Source organism: Rhea pennata, chromosome 13 (genome assembly GCF_028389875.1).
Source record: "Rhea pennata isolate bPtePen1 chromosome 13, bPtePen1.pri, whole genome shotgun sequence".
Taxonomy (NCBI): Eukaryota; Metazoa; Chordata; class Aves; order Rheiformes; family Rheidae; genus Rhea; species Rhea pennata.
The window spans coordinates 9,882,695-9,900,504 of NC_084675.1; the positions used below are offsets into that span (position 1 = coordinate 9,882,695).

General features: G+C 35.4%; 1 protein-coding gene across 1 annotated transcript in view; it reads left to right on the top strand.

Moving 5' to 3' along the window:
* NETO2 (neuropilin and tolloid like 2) overlaps positions 1-16,865 on the top strand; it is a 29,591-nt gene extending 12,726 nt beyond the window's left edge. The window contains exons 2-7 of the mRNA XM_062586384.1: positions 3,238-3,486; positions 5,761-5,805; positions 5,895-6,022; positions 9,722-9,950; positions 13,369-13,482; positions 16,139-16,865. Of these exons, the coding sequence (XP_062442368.1) occupies positions 3,238-3,486; positions 5,761-5,805; positions 5,895-6,022; positions 9,722-9,950; positions 13,369-13,482; positions 16,139-16,719 (1,346 nt within the window). The 3' untranslated portion in view covers positions 16,720-16,865. The remainder of the gene's footprint in view (positions 1-3,237; positions 3,487-5,760; positions 5,806-5,894; positions 6,023-9,721; positions 9,951-13,368; positions 13,483-16,138) is intronic.
* Positions 16,866-17,810: the final 945 nt, after the last annotated feature.

The following is a 17,810-nucleotide window of genomic DNA, read 5'->3' on the forward strand; positions in this document are numbered from 1 at the left end:
CATATATAGGAGAGAAACTGACACCTACAGAATTTTCTTTATCAGTTTCTGTAGGAGAGACTAAGGTTTCACCCCCAAAAACCAAAGGCTGCCAAGATTCCAGTGAAAGCAATATAACCTGCCTACAGAGGCAGCTAAGACCTGTTTCAGCATAGTCTCACTTCTCAAAGGTCTCCAGGGAAAGACTGCATAAGTATAAATAACATCATGAGAGCATTCCCTGTGAAATTTAGGAAAATCTAGCAGAAATGAAATAGCTTGTGCTTATTCTCTACGGTTCTGCAGATACCAAAGAGAAAATGCAAAGATGCTTTACACAAATGTCAGAGAGAGCACACTATTCCCAAGCCCTTTCTGCATGGATAAGGAAAACTGGACTAAAAGATCCTGCAAATGGTCCAGCATGGCAGAAATATGATTCTCAGCCAAGAATCATATTTCTCTGTACATCTAGAAGAGCTTTGATCTTAAACGAGACTCTTAGCTACTAGTGCAATCTATCTACGGCTAGTAATTTTACTTCATTAATTGCCATTGCTGTATTCAATGCATTTACATATTATAAGCATTCTGTTACACATTATAATCATTCAGTATTCTAACAAATTTCTGTAAATAAATATTCAGCCTAAGAGTCATGTACTTCAGTATACTTTGTTATCAGGGCCAGAAGTAGTAAATGTTTACAAATATTTCGCATTATATTGGCACAGGGATGGAAAAGAAGCAGGCCATAAAATAGTGCTGCTATATTACCAGCCACTGAGACTATATGACTTAGAAATAAGAGAATCAAGAATTAAACTCATCTGTGTAAAAATTACTTCCTCTCTTCCCTTCCCAAGTATTACTGTACAGATCTTATACTCTAAAACTGTGATTTCTTCAAGATATATCACACTGCTAAATTAAACAAAAGAAGATTTTATTAGCTAAATATTAAATTTTGGCATGTGCAGTAAGAGGTTTTTCAACCAAAACAAATGTGTTTCTTCTTTAATAGACTATCACTCTATGTAAGTGTTTTCTTTGCAAAATCAATCAGCCTGCTTACAGGAGACATTTGATCATGATTTTTTTTTTTCCCCTTAAGGTGGGCAAAATATTGGAGTGAACCGCATTCCTCCTACCCAGTGTGATAACTGGGTAAGGACAAGTAATGGAGGACACTTTGCTTCGCCAAACTATCCTAACATGTACCCACCAAATCAAGAGTGTATCTATATCTTAGAAGGTATAGGCTCTGTTTCTGTTTTGTTGTGCTGTAATCTTACTGTCAAATGGGTAACGCTGAACTGTTACGACTGTGTCATTTTACTGTATTGTCAAGTAATGTATAGCCATATTGGTAACATAATCAGTTCTGCAGCCATTTCATTGGGAAAGAAATTGAACTTGCTCTCCAAAGTAATAACAACAAAGGAATAGAAAATGCAAGCATTTAAGAATTAACAATACGGAATAAGATATGTCTCGTATCTAGTCAGAGCAACATAAGATCCACTCTAATCTATGAAGACACAGAACTAACGAGATAAAAATTTTAGCTTAATTGTTATCTTACTATGACTCTGTGTTGCTGATAATAAACTGCAGAAGATGGTTGAAAACTATCTTCGCATTTACCAGAACATATTATATTGTTCTAGGGCCATCTCACAGACAGAGAACCTTTATGCTGTTTTTTATTAATAAAAAGACATATCTGACTGGCACCACAGCACTTTCCTAAAAATACATGTTTGCTAGCACTGCTAAGGTCACTATCAAAGTTACATGACAGGGACAAAAAAAAAATCATTAACAAGAAAAAACATGTTCTAATGGGAGTATCCTGGTTTAAAGACTGCAAGACTTGGGACTCTAATTATTTTCTTCTCTTATTAAGATCCAAAAAACCACTAAGTCAGGTAAAAACACTAGGCAGCTTTTTCCTCAGATTCATATCAATTCATTAAAATGTTTCCAGTAACATGTCAGTTACTGTCAGTTGAGCAGTTGAGCACTGGTTAATAGAGGCCATCATTTTTGTTTGTATGCTTGTATTTTTAGAGTTTTGCATCTTCCTTATAACTGAAGGCCTGGTAGAGCAGATATCCCATCCTACTTCAGCGTTGGGACATACCTGATCCATTGCTGGATCTCCTTTGTGCAAGACAGTTTCCATAGGGTACAGAATCAGTTTCTATGCCTTTATCTTCACAGTCAGTACAGAGAAACATCGGGAGAATCTCACTGAGACAAATGCACTCCTAGCTAAGCTGTGGTCCTTCCTGCAGACCACTGCTAATATGTGCAAATTAGCAGCACAGATTCGTTTCTCTAATTCATATATGAGTATGGCATCACATCTAAATGATCTAGAGATGTATAAATAAATCCTTTGTGCATTCAGAAGAACCTGACAGCATTTGATTCTTTAATTGTATCAACTAGTATATCTGAAAGCTGACACAGCATAATAGGTGACAAGAACAAGAAACACTGAAGTTATGCATACAATATAAAGTCCCAGTTCCAAACTGGCATGCAGTCTACAAATCTACAGATGCAAAAGTCACATCAAAAAGCAGCCGTATAGCCGTAGCTGCACTTCATCAGGATTTAGGGGGCTAATCCAAATTCTGATGCTAGGCTGTTACTGGTTCAGACCTATCAACATTTATAATCACCTGCATATCGATAACAAATATGAAGCATTTACACTTTTCTGAACAGTTTAATAAAAGATGTCTCCTGCTACCGGGGCCAGTGAATCTCCGTATTTGACTTATTTTTTAGGAAATATATCAGTGAGTTGTTCTTGGCATCTTTCTTTTCCATTGTTTTCTACATCTCTTAATGTTTTGTCTTCTTTTTTTGTACTTTGCTCCCACAGAACACTGATTTTATGTTTTATTTTAGTATTAAAACTTGTTTGAATACTTTTGTATATATGTTAATATCTTGCAAGTGCTGCTTTAAGTTTATGCAGTTTCTGAATGCTTAACTTTTCAAGAAAGGTCAAACAAAAAGATTCATAAAGTTTATGGAACAGTATCTTCTACACATTATGGTTTTTGAATTTTTATTTCAGTATATCTGAGTTTTTATGGCAGACTGTCAGATTTATTTTGAGAAGCGTCCAGTATCTCTTTTTTATCTTGCTATTTTGGAAGTTCTCTCTTCCTTATTTCTTATCTTCATATGTGTTTTATATATTCTCATTTAATATTTTGCTCATTTTTTTATGCCCAGCTGCTCCACGACAAAGAATTGAGTTGACCTTTGATGAACCTTATTATATAGAACCCTCATTTGAATGCCGTTTTGATCATCTGGAGGTTCGAGATGGACCTTTCGGTTTCTCCCCTCTCATCGATCGTTACTGTGGTCTGAAAAGCCCTTCACTAATTAGATCAACAGGGAGATTTATGTGGATCAAGTTTACTTCTGATGAGGAGCTGGAAGGAAAGGGATTTCAAGCAAAGTATTCATTTATACCAGGTAAATATGTCTACAATTCTGAGTGAATTAATGACCATCTGCTCCCATTGAGCTTTGTTTATGCTGGCAGTCTAGAGTTGTCGTAAGTGCTTCTGAAGTCAAAGCAACGATGTGATAGTTAAGAGTGTCTCAGTCTTGTTAATCGTAGGACATGCTCAATTTAAAAAACTTTAGAAGATTGAGCACAGGCATTTCCTAGTGAAGAAGTCAGTTGCTCTTGTTCATAGCTGTTCCACCACTGGTGGTAGAGATTTTTAAATCTCTAGTCTGAAAATCCAAAAGAAGTATCTATATAGCCTAAGCCTCAGCTATTAATATAACTAGATTCCCTCAAACCACAAACAGATTTGTTCTTTGTTCTGACAAAGTACCGTGTAGTTTACAGGATATGAAGGAGAGTATAATATGCTGACAGTGACTTTAGATAGGCAAAAACTACATCTGCTCTATGAAGCCACTTAGAATTAGTAGGGCATTCTTTTTACAAGACAATTTGATTTGATCTCCTTGTGCAATGCATAGTTGTTATACTTCTTAGATACTGTACATGTGTAGTTATGAGCATTTTATTGTCCTTTGGGACAAAAACAATATAGAATTTTCAGCTATCACTACTACTATAAATGTATACACTGGTATAACATTTTTATTTCCTCTTCACCTGGCTGTCTTTACTCTTAGAGCACATGAAAACACTATATGTAATTATATATTACTACTTATAGAACTGTATACCCTGCTAGGGATTTAATCTTGGAAACTGTTCAGATTAACATGATGACCAGTCAAGTGGGAATATTGTGCTAAAATGTTTACATAGGGACAGTACTTCTGCATTTTGCTAAGTCCATTTCTAAAGACATTTCATTAGCATCACTTTCAAAGCTGACTTAGCCTAGTCCCAGGCTGAGACTTTAAATATACATTTAAAATGTATTTTATTTTCACAGTAGATTGTAGGAACTGAAAGATGGATATTTTTTCTTTCCTTCCTCCACATTTGCACAAAGTAGGGTAAAATATTTCGGGACTATGAAAATGGAGGAAGACATGCACACTCCCCTCACTTTTAGACACTTGGCTTTTGGTTTACAAAGAAGGTTGAAAATCTCTTGCAGAATTTTGCAGACAGTAACCATAGGTTTCACTATAGGTAATTAAACCAAAAGAGGGTAAAGAAGGCATTTTCTTAACTGTACTGAGTCTTAAGCTAAGCTCAGGATTTTTGCACTGGTAGAAGCGATAAACTTTCTACGCAGAGAAACATTTAGAGGATCACAGAAAGAACCAAATATGGGATGTTCCATTTGGAAAAGGATTTTGTCCAAAATGAGCATATGCTTTCATATGAACCTAGCCCTTTCTTCGAATAGACTAACATTTTACATGCATATAGACACTATAATGTGCCAAAATACAGTGATTTTCTGTGATACACATGTGTGCGCCCCTATCTTTTGAGTTTACATGGTGGTTTGTAAGGATACACTAACCTGATCATTGAAACGTTAGCCTTGGACATGCAAGCCCATACAGACCCACTTTTAGCCAAAGCCTAGTCTCAGTAAAGTCGAGCACCACCATTTAAACATTGTGAAAAGTATATTCTTAGCTCACCAGTAGTATATACAGATACATACTGTATAAACAGATGTTGCATGTAGAAGACAAGATTACAGGAAATACCAAGGCTAAATTCTGCTTTCATAAATAATGTCTAGAACTATGCTAATGAAAGAGGCATGGGTACCCAAGAGAAAAATACGGTCTTTGGTACTAAACTGCCTTTCTCTATATTCATTATTAATAGTAATTAGCAAATTCAGAATGTTAGTCTATTCTACTTTACTACTAAACTACTCCAGTTCAAACTGTATACAGCTAGATAGATAGCATTAGATCAAAATGTTGCACAGAGAAAGATCTCACTGTACTCTTGTGGAGCTCCAGTGACTTCAGTAAGAACTAGCACAGTTACATATCAGAATGTAGAATGATACAGCAACAAAATACTGAATAATACTTTTTGGTGTTACGCTGGACATCTCAGGTATCACTACTGAACTACTGTATTCAGATATGGTCAATTATTGTGGAATAATACATCAGCTAAAAAAATTATGTCTCTGTACCCCTCAATTGATGCAGTAAACTTTCTGGCAGTTTCTACTGTGACATAATAAAGAATGGACATCATCTCCAGATTATACTAAACCTTGAAGTTATTCTCAAGCGTTGATAGCCCTTGTGATTCATGACTTCTTTCTGTTACAGATCCTGACTTCACTTACCTGGGAGGTATTTTAAATCCCATTCCAGGTCTAGTATTACAGTACCATTTTTTTAATACATGAAATTTTAAAGCAATATAGTATTGCATTTGACAACAAGGTGTATGTTCTCTCTAGACTGCCAGTTTGAGCTCTCAGGAGCTGATGGAATAGTACGTTCCAGTCAAGTAGAACAAGAAGAAAAAACAAAACCAGGACAAGCAGTTGACTGCATATGGACAATTAAGGCCACTCCAAATGCTAAGGTGGGTTTCATTCATATAATTCAGTCTATAATGTGTTTCCAAGCCATTATTAACAGGTAATAAGTCATTAACTGTAATTTACATAATATCTCACTTTCACTGAAATGAATTATGTATCAGTGGCTCAGGAAGTCCAGATAGATGATTGTTTCTGAAATTAAACTTACACAGCAAGTCAACAACTGCTTTATTCCTAATATTTGAAATTTAAAATATAAAATAAATTTGAAAACATTTTTCAAGTGCCTTTGACTTGGCCTATTTTATGGGAAAATTCCAGGCAAAAATGCTAACTGAAGACTTTTGATAAACTCTAGCAAATCTTGCTTCCATAGTTTAAAATTTTGTTGCCAGTGGTTCTGCTGGGAATTTGGCTCTGTTCAAAGTCAACAGAAAACCTAGCTGCTCCTTGCCTAATCTTATTCACAATCTGGCACTTTAGCTAAAACCTATCTTCATCAGGAGTCTGAGGTAAAATGAAGGGCTTTACCCGGAAATGGCTGAGGCACTGGCATTCTTTCTCTTTCAACTTTGCTATAGGATCATGTAATGTTAAAGTGCCATAATAAAATTTTTAAAAACTTTTCTGCCCAAGCCCTACAGGGGCATATTAAATGTTAGAGCCAAAAATCAGCATTAGATGCCTAAGTACCTAACATTTATGATTGGGCTAACAGAACTACATAGTCTGCTTAAGAAAGCAGCACTATCTTATGCTCATTATAAGCAACTTGAGCATTATTCTTGGTCAGAGAGAAGGATAAAGTCCTATTCATAATTCCAAAATATAATAGCTTTAGCCTGCTTTCAGAAAGAGGACGTAGGTGATGTTACAGAATTACATACTTGTTAATTACTTATGAGTTGCAGTGAAGAATACATGTTTTCTTCCCAGTAACATACTCATTTGTAATTTTGCTTCTAAGTGTGTACATTAAAGTGAGTACTACTGTTTTAATGTACATAAAATCAAAAATACTTTAAATAGCATTGTCAAGATCATGAACATATTCTATGCTTTCTTGCATACTCCTAAGGGTTAACTAACCAGCCTTATTTTCCAACTTCCAAATTAAAACAGCAACCTAAAAGAAAGTAATAAGAGGACAGAGCAAGAGAGAAACTAAAACTGTATTAATGTATCTGAGTCTTTGAGGAAGTGGCTCAACTCCCAAGAGCACCATACTAGACAAAATAATAGTAGCAGTTCTTCCAGAAACAATAAAAAAACAATTTTCTCTTTACATTTGCACTTGAGTGCACCAGGTCTTACTCTTAAGTATTTTAATAGATTATTGAAGGTTGCCAGAAGGCACAGTTGTACTTGGGTCAGTCTTGAGATTAGATCATCATCCTAAATTACTGAGTTAAAACATTACAGAAAAAATAACTCTTGGTATTCTGACACTGGTTTCTCAAACTTCAATTCTGGCAGAATTATGATGATAAAATAGGGTGTAGTCTCATGAGAAAAATCAACATGGAAAATTCTTAATTTCTTCAATTTGATTTTGTAATAATAAAATTGTAAAACTGACGCAACTGCAGCAATGAAAGGACTTTTAAAAGTCTGCATAAAAGACATTTAATAAATTACCTCTAGGTTTCATAGAATTTCTAGAATAGTTTAATCAATATAAGTCAAGAGTCAAGACCTTTTATATCTTATCCTCTCAGGGCATCTGAAGCCTTGACAAAATCTACTTGCTTGGCACATTAACCAGAAGGAGCTTTTGCTGAGCTGAGCCCTTTTAATTAATTTTTCTTTTGTTTTCACACACAGAATAGAGCTATTAAAAATGTACTAATTTATTTTTAGCTTCCATTGTAACTTCACAGCACATATATAAAGGCAATCCTTAAATGAAAATAACATCTTTCAGAGCAAATACTAGCAGCCGCTGCCCACACTTAGATCTGTGAGACATGATGTCAATGGCAGACAGGTTCTCAGCATGGCTGAGAATTTCTGCCAGTAAATCTGACAAAGACAGTGGCAAAATAAATGTATTTACTGAATATCACTTTGCAGATCGTGATGCTGAACACACACATACACACACGCATGCACGCGCAAAGTCACAAGGGAAAATACTTACATATAACAAAGTACTATTTTCACAAAACAGTGTGAGATGAAACATGAGATAATACGGCACAGGCTGCACCTTCTCACAGCATGTGCAAGGGGAGAAAGGGCTAGCCTCAGGAAAACTCTGGAGAAAAAAAGGAAGAACCAGAGTACAAAGCAGTTACCAGTCTTCTGTTGTATTTTTAACAGTGCCTGTTAGGTGTATGGTGGGGAGGAATCCTTTTTTTCCACATAAAGGTGGTGTTTTTGTTTTAGCGAAATCTTTAAAACTCACTTTTAAAAGGCTTTGGCACTAGCTGAGATTAAAAATGACATCCAGCAAAAGGGCAGAAGAATACGTAATATGGCAGTAATAAGCATGGTGTTTGTCCAGCCTGTCTTCACTTCAGAAGCTCAACAGAAATTTGTGATTGTTGCCGTTAGGCAAATGCATGAAAAACTGCACTGTGGAAAGGTCATTAGCGTTCACTGCATCAGCTTCAGAGGTAACTATAAACTGCACTTAAAACCTGTAGAGTCAAGACCCAGGCACATCTGAAGAATGTGCTGGAGACCTCATAGATTAGGACCTCATCTCACATGGACTAGGAGACTTCAGCTTCCACATGGACAGTGTCTTCCTGATGCAAAATAGATACCTTCAAAAGGAATTTTTAAAGTTTAAGATGGACTTTTCAGCATACTTCGGTGGCTCAGTTACAAACCTCATCAGCTTGCACTGGAATTTTGAGAATTCCAATACAAACATATAAGGAATTTAAAAGCCTTATGATCCTTCAATGTATTAGTTCTAACTGAATTAGTTTCTTTCACAAGCTTCTTGAACAAGCAAGATAAATACTTTGCTAACTCTTCCAAGTGCCACCTTAGTCTTCTATTTCCTTGCTACATATAATGAGCTTCCACATACAAACATGCCTTTTCCTGGATTACATCTTACTTCTGGAAGATTTAAGTTTGGCTTAAATAACTTATTAACTCCTTCTAAATAGCCAGTTCATTTATTCTCCTGCTTCTATTGTTATCCATAGTATTCATGTTTTCATGGTTTATGTCTTCCATAACATTGCTGCAGTTCAGTAATTAACCTCCAGCCTGAAACTAGGAGTTTTAATTTTCTTATTTTAGCTCAGAGATTCCTTCTCTTTTATTCTTCATGCTGTTTTTATGAATTAAAAAGAAAGGGAAAAAATAGTTCAAAATACTAACTCAAATTCTGTCAGCATGTTTCTTGTATTCTTTCTAGAATAATAGACTGTACATTTAGCAGAGTTGCTCAGAGATTTGTTTGGCGACAGTGTGGTGGTTTCGGTTTTCTTGCAGAGGAAAGGAGAATACATACGAGTAAATTGTTAACTAAAGATTGTTTTGGGGAGTGGGGAGAAGTGAATCATATAGAGATACTTTAGACAAATTCCAAGTCATCCGATACTGACATTACATTTTTTAATGCATTTTAACGTAATTTTAAAAACATTGTGAATTAGGAGTTACACATATGCATAAGGGGACAGAACATCTGTTCAAGATTTGCCTGTAAGCTAAGAAAGAAAATTTTCTTCTGCGTATTGCTTTTCCTGGAGCCATTCCTTTCTCTTTCCTAACAGATTTATTTGCGATTTCTGGACTATCAAATGGAGCATTCAAATGAATGCAAAAGAAACTTTGTTGCTGTATATGATGGAAGTAGTTCTATTGAAAACCTGAAGGCAAAGTTTTGCAGCACTGTAGCGAACGATGTGGTGCTGCAGACAGGGACAGGCGTGGTACGCATGTGGGCAGACGAAGGCAGCAGACTAAGCAGATTCAGAATGCTGTTCACTTCATTTGTTGATCGTAAGTAGATTTTAAAATACTTATTCTCCCAATATCAGCGTACTTCAGGCATTTAAGGAAAAGCATCAGCTGTATATTATGCACCAAGAACATACCAAAAAAAGTTGTTTCTGTTTCCTTCACATACAGTGAGATAAATTAAATACTTTGGTATAGTTATGAGTACTGTTTCTAAACAAAGGCTTTCCTTCTCTGTTAAAAGGATTATTTTTCACTTGAATTTAATAATAATACATCCTTAGGCAAAGTTCTTCTCACAACATGCACAGACTGACTTACTTAAAAGACAGCAGCAGGACTCAAGTGCCCTCTCCCACTAACAGCTAACTTCCACTTCCCTGCTAGACACCCAGCACAGGCTCTTGAGCCCACACTCAAGGTTCAGAAGGCTACAAAATAGATGTAACCCTGTAGAGTCTGATCTTCTTGCTGTCCATATCTCTACCCTCAAGCTTCAGATCTGGAAATTCCCCCCTCCTCCTGCTACCCCTCAGCTGCTACCTCCTTCTCCAATGTGTTGTTGCTCTAAAATAGTATTCTCACATGCACTCCCTCAACAAAGCCCAGCTATGCTGGACAGCCATAGTTGAGGAAGCTAAGTTCAAAATTATTAAGCAGGCTATACTAAAAGCACAGCTGTAAATGCTATTCTGATTTTCCATTGAGATTCCATAGGCTGGGTTGGAGAGATGGTCATTTATCTCATTGTAAATTATGATGCTTCTTGAAAGCATGCTTTTCATGAGATTTCCTCCTGTGTACTTTCTCTCAGAACTTAATTGAATTTTCCTGCATCCCATATTTACAAAGGACTTCATTGTCCACATTGCAGAACCAGAAAACTGAAGTGGCATCTTCGGCCAGAGGTGGACAAAGTTTGGAACTGCAGAGCAGATCTGCAATACATTGGTAGAGCTGAACGAAACATATCTGCCACTTTACTTTAGGAAATCAAAACTACTGTTTTCCTAAAGGTTAAATTTTCAGTAACTTTTTCTTGTAGCATAAATACTACAGGTTTGGCTTTAAAAAACACACAAACAAACAAACAAACAACTCTTTTGACAGTACTAACATGTCTGTAGCCAGTCCTGAAAAGGGTCCTGGTCACCACACTGCAGAAAAGTTCACGTTATAGGTAACAGGTAGATTTTATATTTTGTTCTGTAAAACAGTAAAATTTAACACAGGATAAAAATTGCTTTCTGTAAAATAAATCTTTCTAAAGTGACAAAGATTTTTAAGAAAAATATCTTATTGCTTACTTTATGTACATGATAGTAAGAAACAATTACATTCTCCCAAAACTGATCTATTGTTTAACATAAAATGGATTAAACAATAAAGATAGGGTTCAGTAAACTAAAACAGGGTTTAGTTAACTTCTTATTTCATAATTATTGATTTATTTTGCAAATATATCTATTTTTTTGAGTAAGAGGCTGAAATTATGAGTACTCCTAAGGTTAGATAAATTTTCAAATTTTGAACTTTAAAGAGACTCAAAAGTCATAGACAAAGGGAAGTCTGCAGAGGCATGTGGCTGTTCTTATTTATCTTCTAACTTGACATACTATCTTTTTATTTTCCTCACAGGGTAATTCAAAACTACTTTTAAATAAACTAGTGTTATGCAAATATTCTAACTGAAAATAGTGAATCCATGCTTAACTTCTTTTCAGATCATGAAGCTATTTATAATTATATGAAGCCAAGCACGAAAATAATATTTCTGAAAAGATTTACATAAATGAACTAACTGTGCATGACAGTCACTTCACATACCTGGTGCTGCTTGCAAATTTGACAAAGTAATTCAGCTAACGGCAGTGTTAAAAAATCAATGTATTTGATTTCTGGCTTGATTCAACACATGAATAATGCTAGATATTAACAACACTGTTAACATTGCACCAGTCTTAAGAAGCAGTTACAAGAAAAGTCCATCTATGTCCTTGAAGTCCTGGACTGGACCTGGTCAATCACTGTGACTGTTAAAGAGACTCTACTCTCCAAATAACACACATAGAAAATGAAGTCCCTGTGCCCCATTTTATGAATATGTGAACATAAGCCATTAAAGAGACCAAGCAGGAACATAAACTACAGACTGTGGTAACGGATAGAGAAGCAGCAGCAGAATGCCTCATTAAAAAAGATAAAAAAATGAAAAAAATTCCCTTATCCAGGGAAATAAGGAAAGAGTCTTGCATCATAATTCTTTGCCCACTGTTCCAGAAGTGATGCAACTCCATATGGGTCCATACTGAAACATCAGCAAATACACATGGATCCTTATCAGCCATTCTTGACAGCACTTTCATACAACTTACTTTATCTCACTGTCAAAAATATTTTTAGTAGACATTGTAGCCTGTTACATATGTATCCTTTTTAAGCTATACTACATATAAGATAAACTGGACCATTATTTATAAAGCAAAGCTTGCATGTTCTTTTCAAATTTAGAAGGAAGAACTAACTAGATATTTTTTCCTGTGCTTGCCAAGAGGCCAAAGGCTTGAGAGCAAATAGTAGAGTGTCTATCATACGCCTATGCTATTTAATGTATAACTGACTCCACTAATAGTAGACATTTCCGTGATAAAAATACCACGCTACTGAGGCAGAGAAAGGGAGCATCAACTTCTTGTCCAATGTCCTGAAGCCATAAAGAATTGACTATGTATATTACACAACATCCTGAGGAGGTATTTTTATACTTTTTAATGTGAAGAACATTCATGGATGCATAAAATCTTCTTTAGAGGAATTTTCTGGTTAATTTATTTCTTCAAATTTCTGATAGATAGATAAAAAGCTAAACTGTGCTCTCTCTTAATCCCTGCATTAGCTTTAATAGGAGGATTTAAGAGCTTTGATTCACAAGCAGGAATGACTTATATGCCTCCAGTTACCAAATCTCTTCCAATTACTGAAACACTTACAGCCCTATGCAAGCTGAAATCTGATTTCCTTTAACATATTTCTGGGCTCTAAAATGCAGATGTGCAGGAACTGCTTCAGAACCAGCTACGCCATCTTCACAGCTGATGCACAGCAGATTAAATAGTGATGGGGAGCATATGATTTTTAGGTATTTTGTCTTTAAAGACAAGTATTAAAGCCTTCCTCCATTATCTGTGTTACTTTGTGTGACTCTCTTTCTGCTACCCATTTGGAGCATGAAAGTTTTGTTTGTAGCATTGATAATACATCTGAAAGCAACCAAATGAATATAGAGTAAAAGACCAGATAGTAAGTGATGCGCAGGAAAAATCATTGATCATTGTGTTTAAACTGTAAAGTGATAAAGAATGAATATGCGTGTCAAAGAATATAAAAGGAATTTACTAGTTTGAAGTAGTGTGTGAGGTTTTTCAAATTTCTAATATTGTCTTCCTCTTCTTTTCTGCAGCTCCCTGTTCAGGCAGCACTTACTTCTGCCATAGCAACATGTGCATCAATAATTCTTTGGTCTGCAATGGCATTCAAAACTGTGCATACCCTTGGGATGAAAATCACTGCAGAGGTGAATACAATGCAAAGTATAACCTTTATGATCCACGATGGTCAGTTTGCCTTTCAAGAAAATCATGTAACGTCTTTGCCTGAAAATATCCTGAAGATAGCTTTCTATTAATCTCAGGAAGGTGTTTCAATTTTTAATTTAAACTCAGGAGGCATATAAACACAGTGAAAATTGATCTTACTGCTTTATAGTTAAAACCTTTCTTCCTCTTCAAAATATACTTTCCATTTTAAAAGAACATTAGCTTAATAAGAAATTTAGTATTTGTCAGGTTGCATCCTACCCCTTCCTAAAATTTTGATGAAGCAAGGTTTGTAGGGACAGGTAATATCCTTTATTAGAAGAAAAGTGATACAACTGGAAAGAGAGAGATAAGCCTTCAAGCACAAAAGGCCATTTTTCATGTCTGAAATAGAAGCAGCACTCTTCAAAGCTAAATACAGTTTTAAAACATTTGTTTTGATTTTAACTATTTAATCATTTAGACCATCTGAGAGTTAACGCAACTGCTGCATATGGTAGTAGAGGAAGTGGGAGGAATGAGGGACTATTACCAAGTCATTATTACTTTCAGAAAACAGACACACACATAAATCACTGCTTCCACAACACAGTAAGGGAGTAGTCTTGCTTAAACCATCTCAACTACAGCAAGACTGTCTCAATCTCAGCTTTAGTAGGGAAAATTTTCATCATTTGAAGAAACTGTAATTTTACTAGACCACATATAACGAAAATGTATTTACCTGGGTTTAACAATAACTGAATTATCAAGAAAAAAAAAAATCAAACATTTCTAATAGATACTCTAATGCAAGGTATATTATGCAAACTTTACAGTTAACAAAACTGATCAGTGACTCCTGAGTTTTCAATATAACAGAAAGTTTCCTCTAAACATTCTTGGTTTTGGTAATATTCATAATTTTCCCTCTTTGGTATAACTTCCATTTCCTATCCCCACAAGTGCTTTTTTGGAATCTTGCCTAGAATCTCCAATTCACTAACCTGTTGCAGTATTTCAAAAACAAATTTCTTAAAGACCATATAACCGTGTGAAGAAATAAGTGTCCTTCCCAATAGCTGTAAATTGATGTGCCTAGTGATTAATGATCTACTATGTCTTATTTTAGTTGAAGTCTAAATTCTGTTTTAATACTTATACGGCAGACAATCAAAAGACAGTTGAATACTGCTATGTCAAAGTAGACTGAAGGGAGACTGATGCAGCTATATCAACAATTTTCTCAGCTTTAACATTTGTGTAAGCTTCTCAGTTGTGCCCTTCAGGCACCTAAAGTTCTCGTTTTGTCCGTATCCACAACTGCCTACAATCTGAGCATGTTGACACTCACCTTATGCCTAAATTCAGTGATGCTTAAAAATATATTAAGAAAAAAAAAATCAAGTGTCCAATTTCTTTTAAGAAAATAAATTAAAAAGACCTCACCTTTTGCATAACTACTTTTGATGTGAACAACTAAGAACTAAGAAATCTAAGTGTGAGATAAGTGACAGATTCAAACCTGCATTTTCCATAAAATTATGCTAACATTAACTTCTAAGCAAGAAAGGCCAAGGGGTGCAGTCATGTTTCTCATTAAAGCTATAACTGTAAGTCAGAGTAATGAGTCTAAACTCTGAAGCAGAGCAGTATTTCAGACTTCACTATCCTTATTTCTTATTAACCAATTCCTTGGTACTCTCTGTCTAGTATATGGCTTGTTTTGAATAGCCTACCACGGTATGTAACGCTGCATGCACTGCGTAGTGTACTCAGGTGCCTGACACAGATGTTAGTCTTAAATGTTTTTTTCCTAGTGATTATTTTAGATACTACTAGTGTAGAATTCTTTTAGTCACCTAGGACAAGTACTTTTAAACAACAGAAAACTGGAAAATGTTGTCATCAAATAGGTGTTTAAAGTATCGGAAACCATCTTAATCTGATGCTGCCATCTTGTGTATTTTCATAAGAAGTGCTACCCAACAATGCCAACAGTGGCATTGTTGGTTTGGTTTTTTTTTTGTTTTGTTTTTCCCAACTGACTTTATTGTTAGATGGTTACTGCTGGAACATATCTGAACTTCCCTGCACTGAAATAGGCCTAACAGAGTTATGCAACAAACACAGTCATTACTCTTCCAAAGTGAAAACAGTCAGTTTTACATCGTTGCTGTTATAATATCTTGCTTTTAAAAAAGAAATAAATAGTTTTAACTCTACATTTTCATCCACTGTCAATGTGGATATTACCAATAGCACCAAATTGTGACAAGGAGGCAGCATTTGTAGCTGTACAAAATCCTCTTTAAATCAAGGATATTAGAACATGAACTGAATTCATATAGGTTCCGAAATGGAGTAGCATCCTAACAGAGTCAGCAAGCACTAGCCACAGAGTTCTGCTGTCAATGAATTATCATATGATAGCTATTATTAAAGACATGGAATTAGACTTGCTGAACAAATGCACAGATCCAACATGATGGATCTCAGTGACATACAATTCTAGTCTCCAGTGCCATGAAGTCATTTTTTCACTAATAATATAGCACCCACATGGTGATCAGAATATAGCTTGATTTGCTTTAATACGTTATCAAAAAAGTGAATAATAAAAACTTTATATTAATGCCCATTTTTTATTTGCAGAAAAGAAGAAGACTGGATTGTTTGAACAAATCACCAAAACGCATGGAACAATCATTGGCATCACATCAGGAATAGTTTTAGTCCTTCTTATCATTTCAATTCTAGTACAAGTAAAGCAACCTCGCAAAAAGGTTATGGCTTGCAAGACTGCTTTCAATAAAACTGGTTTCCAAGAAGTATTTGATCCTCCACATTATGAACTATTTTCACTAAGGGACAAAGAAATTTCTGCAGATTTGGCAGATTTATCAGAAGAACTGGAAAACTATCAGAAAATGAGACGTTCTTCAACAGCTTCTAGATGCATTCACGACCACCACTGTGGCTCTCAGGCCTCTAATTTAAAACAAAGCAGGACAAACCTCAGCTCCGTGGAACTTCCCTTCCGCAATGATTTTGCGCAACCTCAGCCAATGAAGACATTTAATAGCACATTCAAGAAAAGTAGTTACACTTTCAAACAAGCGCATGACTGCCCTGAGCAAGTCATAGAAGACAGAGTTATGGAAGAGATTCCCTGTGAAATCTATGTTAGAGGAAGAGAAGATACTGCACAAGGTTCATTATCTATTGACTTTTAACTTGCTAATGAAGGTGATAACAGTGTACATACAGGATGCTTGTGTATATAATGACAGTGTATATATGAAAAATGTACCATATACAGCGTGTGAGATGCACACACTTTTAGCTTACTGTATTTCATTAAAAAAGTCTTCATAACTAATCATTGTTAGAAAACAGTGGACTCCCTCCAGTCTTCCCAAGCCACCTATCCAACTGAGCAACAAAACAGAGGCTTTGCATGGAAATTATTAGTTATGGATATCGGGGAAAAATAACCAACCATTGGTCATTGAAAAGAGTGACTACAACCCACCTCTTCCTTTTTCTCTTCCTTTGCTGTCTGTTTTTCAAGACAATTTTAACATCTCAGTTACTTTCATAAATAAAAGCAGCTAAGCACACCACACATATGTCAACATAGGTGTCTTATTGTATTTGTCAATTTGAAGGTAGACTTACTGTGTTAGGTGCCAGTTAACACTCAAGAATTATGTTACAGTGATCTGTTTCACCTTGTCTACCATTTATATTGCCTTTAATTACTGGTTCCTCACTCAATGTTTTATGAGAAGTAAGTGTAAAGGATTACTGCCTTTTTGCAATATTTTATCTGAGTTATATTAATTTTAGTATCTTTGGGAACATATAATCTTTGCAGCTTGTGGTTAAAACTCAAGAAATTTCTCAAATGATATTCTAGATACAAACTTTTACAAAAACAAACGTTTTGTTTTCAGGAGGCTTATGATGTTAAAAGATTCTACCATGTATTATATATCTCTGTGATTCCACTGATTTCACTGCTCCTTAGTTAGAAAACAATATTGTTTCTATGTTTTCCAAGTATTTACAAAAAAAAATGTACTGTGTATTTGTCTCTTAAAATAGCCTTATACTCCTTATGGAGCCACTCTTCTCTACTGAAATCAGTGATAGATACTTTGAGCTCATATCCTACTTGCATGAAGAGAACAGCTCGGAGGTCTGTGTGATCACCAAAGTATATGAAGATACTGGATGAAAGGAGAAATCACAAAGCAACTTGTGTTAGCCTTTATGGCAGCCTTCTTGAGCCCCTTGTTTCCACTTGCAAAATTGTACATTT